At 35.6% G+C, this 6,399-nt stretch overlaps 1 protein-coding gene across 1 annotated transcript in view; it reads right to left on the bottom strand.

The window, feature by feature from the left end:
* LOC103519016 overlaps nucleotides 1–3,838 on the bottom strand; it is a 9,110-nt gene extending 5,272 nt beyond the window's left edge. The window contains exons 1-2 of the mRNA XM_008484095.2: nucleotides 3,601–3,838; nucleotides 3,035–3,228 (exon numbers count right to left, since the gene is read on the bottom strand). Of these exons, the coding sequence (XP_008482317.1) occupies nucleotides 3,035–3,228; nucleotides 3,601–3,817 (411 nt within the window). The 5' untranslated portion in view covers nucleotides 3,818–3,838. The remainder of the gene's footprint in view (nucleotides 1–3,034; nucleotides 3,229–3,600) is intronic.
* Nucleotides 3,839–6,399: the final 2,561 nt, after the last annotated feature.

Genomic DNA, 6,399 nt, shown 5'->3' with positions numbered 1-6,399 from the left:
AATGTGTGTGAAGGCAACTATAGCGCTTTCACTAAATTTTAAGCAGTGCATATTGCATACGCGACTAATTTGAAGGGACAAATTGTAGGTTTCTGGAAAAAAAAGTCTATTTTTTCAGCTTTAAGAGCAATTTTGCAATGAAATTACATTTCTTTCAAAAATCACTAGATTTTGACCTCAAATCACTAAATCACTTGTCAGTACATTTTGGCTATACTTAGTTTTCTCAGTGGTCAGTAGAAGAATTTTAGCCTAAGGTTATGTAATTGGTCTTATTGGGCCCAGTTTCATTGACTTGCTGCTTATTTTTTCTGTATTTTTCTCACTTAATTTTAGTAAATAACAATTTTTTTACAAGGGTTACAAGGGCTTATTGTTTGAAAATCCATTTTAAAAAGCATTTAAAAAACCATTTTCAAAATGTACATTTTGCATTTTACATTTCAAATTGGTTTTTAAAAAGCATTTTACATTTTGCATTTCAAATTGGTTTTCAAAAGCATTTTGCACATCTCTGGTCATAAACCATTATATTCTTTCTTTCTTGTAATACCTCAATTCTTGGAAATCTATACCTATTGTTTTTTTAAAAAAAGGTCAACTATTCTTAATCTTTTGAGAGATTGTGAATAAAACCTGTTTCTCTGTCCTTTTTTTATTACGTTAGACGTAGGTATCCCTTCTGTTCTAATTCAATACATGTGAATTGAATATCGTTCCTTCTCCTCAGCTTGGGCAAAAGAATCTGAGTGGGGTCTACAGTTCACAGAACTACTAGTACTACTACGACGACGACTGATGGACTGATGTGAATCGCTGAGTGTAAAAAGGGGATTAGTCACATATTTTCGAATTTCACTTTTTTACAGTTTTAGATTCCTGATGGGTAGACGGTTCGTTTAATGTAAAAATCAGAGTTGTCCGGCAAACCTAACTTGTTAATTTTGGCTAAAAAATGACCAGGGAAAGTATTGCAACCGATTTGACTAAAGATTATTAAAAAATAATAAAGAAAAAACATGTATACCTACCTATTTTTCTTGAAATTGCAGTCATTGCCTATTTTTCTCTGTTTTAAAAATTGACAAAAACCATACAAACTATTGCTTCTGGTTTACTAGGGCACTTACTTACTTACTGCCATGGCCACTTATACCCAAGTCGGTATTTGGCCTCGTCGCATCCCTGCCTCCATTTGATACGGTCGGTCGCGTCTGATGTTGTCAGGTTGATCTTCTCCATGTCTTCCTTTACTACATCCCACCATCTCTTCTTCGGCCTTCCTCTTGGTCTTCTTCCATCCGGCTGATTTTTCCACACACTTTTTACATTTGACTCTTCCTCTCTTCTTATTATGTGTCCCATCCATCTCAATCTTCCTCTCTTCAGGATATATAGTTATGCAGGATATATAGTTATAAGTATATTTTACGATCTATCTGCTGCTTTTGATGTTATTGACCTAGACATACTGATGAAGAAACTAAATTGCATAGGAATACGTGATAATGCCCAAAAAATCATGGAAACCTTATTAAGAAACCGAAAAATCAGAGTTAGGATAGAAGAAAATACATCTAATCCTGCTGTAGTTAATATAGGGGTAAGTCAAGGAAATAATACAGCCAATATTGCTTTTCTACCATTCATAAATGACCTTGTTTCATATGTAAGTGACTGTGAAATTGGCATGTTCGCCGATGATTTTGTAACAACTGTAGTAGCAAAAAACATCACAGAAATGAAATTAAAAATTAACAAAGTTATAGGACAGGTTCAGAGATGGTGTGAATACAACAAATTAATATTAAATGTAAAAAAGACCAACTTCATAATGTACAATTTAAAGAAACCAAATATTAGGAATGAAATTTGTATCAACATTAACAGCAGAAATATTGAAAAAGTAAATTGTGTGAGATACTTGGGAGTGTTGATAGATCAAAATTTGAGTGGAGCTTCACATGTGGACAAAGTTTGTAAAAAATTGGGTCAGCTTTGTTATATATTGTATCAGGTTAGAAAAACATTAGATATACAATCATTAAAATCGATATATTATGCATTTGCAGTATCAAATATAGCATATGGGATATTATATTGGGGTAGATCATCAGAAGCAAAACGTGTATTTATATTACAAAAGAAAATAATAAGAATAATATTTAATATGAAATACAGAGACACTTGTCGAAAAATGTTTGAAGAACATGAAATACTAACCTATTACAGTATTTACTACTACGAGCTAATTATGTACTTCAAAAAACATGGAAATGTGATAGAAGAAAATAAAAACCAACATACTTATCAAACAAGGAAAAAAAACAACAATGAAAATATTATATTTCCAAAACACAAAACAACCATGTATGAAAAAACACCAATGTATACATATTTGAAAATACACAATCTAATACCAAAAGAATACTCAACACTACCAATAGAATTATATAAAATAAAGATAAAAAAATGGTTGAGTGATATGGTGTTATACAGTTATGAAGATATATATATAAATACTGCTACATAATCATTAAATTCTATACCTATATATTGTTATCATTATTACTATTGTTATTATTAATATTTGACGTTGTACTTATACGTGTTAATGTAAAATCATGTACAATAAAAAAATATATCTTATCTTATCTTATCTTATCTTATCTTGAAATTCGAACAAGCCCGAAGGTGAGATAGAGATTTCAATTATTGTTGTGTTTGAGAATGTTCTACGTCACTGTTAGTAGAACTCCTAAGGTCTTTAGTGACGGGGGTTTTACTCTCCTTTCGGCGACAAGTTACCTATCTACTCACATTGATCTCACCCGATCTGAGTAGCGCCAGGAAAAGTCATCAGCACGTGATCGCCTGGATGGTCACCCATCCGTATTCTAATAATGCTCAACGTTGCTTAACTTCAGTGGTTGGAGGTTGCCTTCTCGCCTAGATGAAAAGATAGCCTAAAAAGGTTAGTGCATGCTAAGGTGTTAGTTATGATAAAGAAAGTGCAGGGGTGGTGATTACTTACATTACCCACCTTTTCCACAAACACATCCACGGAGAATTGTCGCGAAATTTCGGACATGATCTCCTTCTCTTGTTTCTCCTCCATTTTGACTCTCTCCACTTTCATCTTCTTGATGCCGATAATGTCCTTGGACATTTTCAACTCTGCTATCAGGTCGTTCTTCTGGTTGGAGAACGGCATGTTAGCGGGCACGCCTGAAAACGATATAGGGACAATGTAGATAGGATCACCAACACACATATTTAATTTCAAAGATATATGTATGTACCTAGATATAGGATATATGGACAATTTAGAGACAATCACCTACACATCACATGTATTCAAAAGTATAGGTTGACAATTTGAAATGCTTTATTTACGTAGGTAAAAGAGACGAGAGTTACCTACCTAGGTAACGGTGACATCTCCACTAGAAATAGTGGAGATGTCATTTTCCCTTATTGCTTCTTTTACTTGTGAAATATGAGGTCAGTATTGTCACTAGAAACAGCCCACTGATTCAATTTCTTTCATCACAATGTTGGCATTACCAAGTTTAACCCCTGACAATTCCAGTATCTTACCTGGCACATTGAGTGGTACAGACATGGTTTTGCCCGCCACAGTTCGTCTCAGTTGGACGCTATTCAAGTCTTGTATGCTTATGGTGGCCAGTGGTTGATGTGTTTGTCTCTCCTTAGCATTCTCCTCCGCCGGTTCCACCATATTTGGCGGCAAGGGGGGAGGCGGGGGGACGTCGCTCTTCTGTTCCGCCTTGAGACATTCCGACGTCATGTTCATTTCCGACGTCGATCGACGTAGTGTCGATAAAAGTGAGCGCTAGAGTGAAGTGTGCATTCCGTACTTAGCTCTTTATGTATAACAGTTTCCCTCTCCTAACCAGCCTTTTTACTGTTATGCAAGATTTTTTCGAATTGTTTTCTGCTAATTACACTTCTACGGAGCTCATAAGTGTACGAAGGGGTCAACGATGATATTGAGTAATATCATCTGTCAGATCATTAATCATCATAAACTTGATTATTTGGTCACCAAGACGACACACTCTAACATGAATTTGCTCTCTTCGAAAAATTGTGGGTAATGAGATACAAGTACAAGTGGGAACTCAAATGAGCGACCAGGAATCGACAGAAGGTGTATTGGATGAATACTATATTAGCTGCGCTGCCACCTGTCTGTGCAGGTGTAAAATATGGTGCAATTATACCTTATTTGAGTAGTGGTTTTTTAGAAAGGTAGCCAACTTGTTATAAAGTTATATACTATTAATGAGAACAAGTTCATGTAAGCTGCCCAAGCTAATCTGGCTAGCTAGACAGACTTAACACTCTGTGTCGATATTCTCGTCTAAATGTCCACCGGTGTACTATATAGTATCCCATGCCAGGTGTTTCATAACTGGCAAGGATTCCATTATTTGAGGCTAAATTCGTAGATTATTAGAACCAAATACTTCGTAGACCGGACATTTAAAATTAGACTCGAATTCTTTTTTTTAGTTTGATGTCATAACGAAAGAATAGCTCCAAATTTGAACCTTGTTATATGATAGAAGTTACGTACCATTGGGCTATTAGTAAACGACCATTACAGCTAACACACTCTTTTCTGGAGGTGCTATTTAGAGGTATCCTTATGTCACGAAAGGGGATAGAGTTTTATAAGCTAATAGTTGCGGTGACGCTTTAAGTTAAATTTCTATTATTCATAATAGGTTTCGACTATCCACATTATCGTTAACTCGAGTACGGGACATCTGTAACTCTTAGCCTTATTTATAGTTTAAAGTCCTTACTTTAATGTTGTTACAAGTGAGGTGGACCGCGAAGCGTTCGTAGGAAAAATGACGTAAATACTATAACGAAAGTAAAATATGGACGGATACCAGTCGCACTGTAATCAACAATATCAACAGATAGTCACTCACCATATTCCATCTTGCTTAACTCCGCGCCTATACTCTCCATAACGAACAGTCAGAGCTCAACTTCTCCCATTATAAGCGTACCACTTAGCTGACGTCGGTACCAAATGCAAAATTAATAAGAATTCACAGTAAAGAAGTCATCTTATTCTTTGATTAGGAAATTCTTTCCATTGGATACGACATTGTTTTTGCTAACGTTTTAACAATCCTTTGGGAACTTTTAACCATACATATACCAATTTGACGGACTAATTCTCTTTTGATCTTATAAACTCGTGCTGCATTTTCGACTTCTTTCTTTATGGTCTTCCAACGTCTCCTATCTCTTACAAGACAGGTAAGAGGAGAGACGAAACGACAACAAGAGAGTTGACGGTGTGTTTTCTCATGTTCCTCCGTCTAACTCTCTTACCCCTTTCTTTAAATGATTAAATCCTTTGCCTTTATGTGCTTCTTATCATATTCTTTACCTAGTCCTTTATGTTCTCTTTCTAACGTAAGGTTTCGATCGCTAATGCGAGTCATAATGTAAAACCGAAGTGCATATCAAGAGGTGTGCACAATTGAAAAACGAGTTCCAATTATTGATATCGATGAATTTAGAAATTTCAACTTATGGAATCTATCCAATTATCGGAGACTTCATATATTCTAGCAATAACGGGACTATTGTAATGAAGTGCATAGTATTAAGTAATTTCGCCTAACTAGTAGAAGTCCTTATAAGATAATTCGTATCCTTGACCATTCCGGGTCCAATCAGTAACATTGCGTATCCCTTACCATTAGGTCCCATGAACATGAAATCACAATAGAAATGCCTAATTACCATGCATAGCAAAGGTGCTCATAATACTGTTAGAATGTAGTAATGATACGCACTTAATAAGACACAAGTAAGTATTTTACAATATTTCCTTGTACCGTAATCCTGTGTAGCTACCATGAACTTCAAATGAAGAGACAAGGTTAACTTTTCTCTACTCATTTAAGATCATGGATGGGTTAAGAGTATTAAAGACGCTTATAATCAGATGAATAAATTCATCTATTATTGTAACTAAACAATAACTTCTCATGAAACGAAGTAAAACTATTTGTGGTGGCAAGTTACGTTTGACTGTGACAGTATCCGGTTTTTGTACCTGCACTTAGCCACTTGGTAATCTTAGCTGTAAAGGCATAGGAACAGAGAGTCTTTTGAGGATATTGAATTAAATGTAGATGAAGAAGGGGGGGGGGATGTCAATGGCGGTGATGAGGGCACAGAGTCTTAGTGGTTGTTGGGGCTGAGTCTTGTGCCAGGACGTGACTAATTGTTTGTCTTTCGAAGACGTAAGTAAGGCGGGTTCAAGGGGTTGTTGCCACTACTGAGATTGCGTGACTAGTTTTGGCAGACTTATAGAGTTTAGGTAAACGCCGTGGTTTCTGT

This window comes from Diaphorina citri, unplaced genomic scaffold (genome assembly GCF_000475195.1).
Source record: "Diaphorina citri unplaced genomic scaffold, Diaci psyllid genome assembly version 1.1 scaffold2485, whole genome shotgun sequence".
Taxonomy (NCBI): Eukaryota; Metazoa; Arthropoda; class Insecta; order Hemiptera; family Psyllidae; genus Diaphorina; species Diaphorina citri.
The sequence above is the reverse complement of the archived record's forward strand: the minus strand, read 5'-3'. Positions and strand labels throughout refer to the sequence as shown.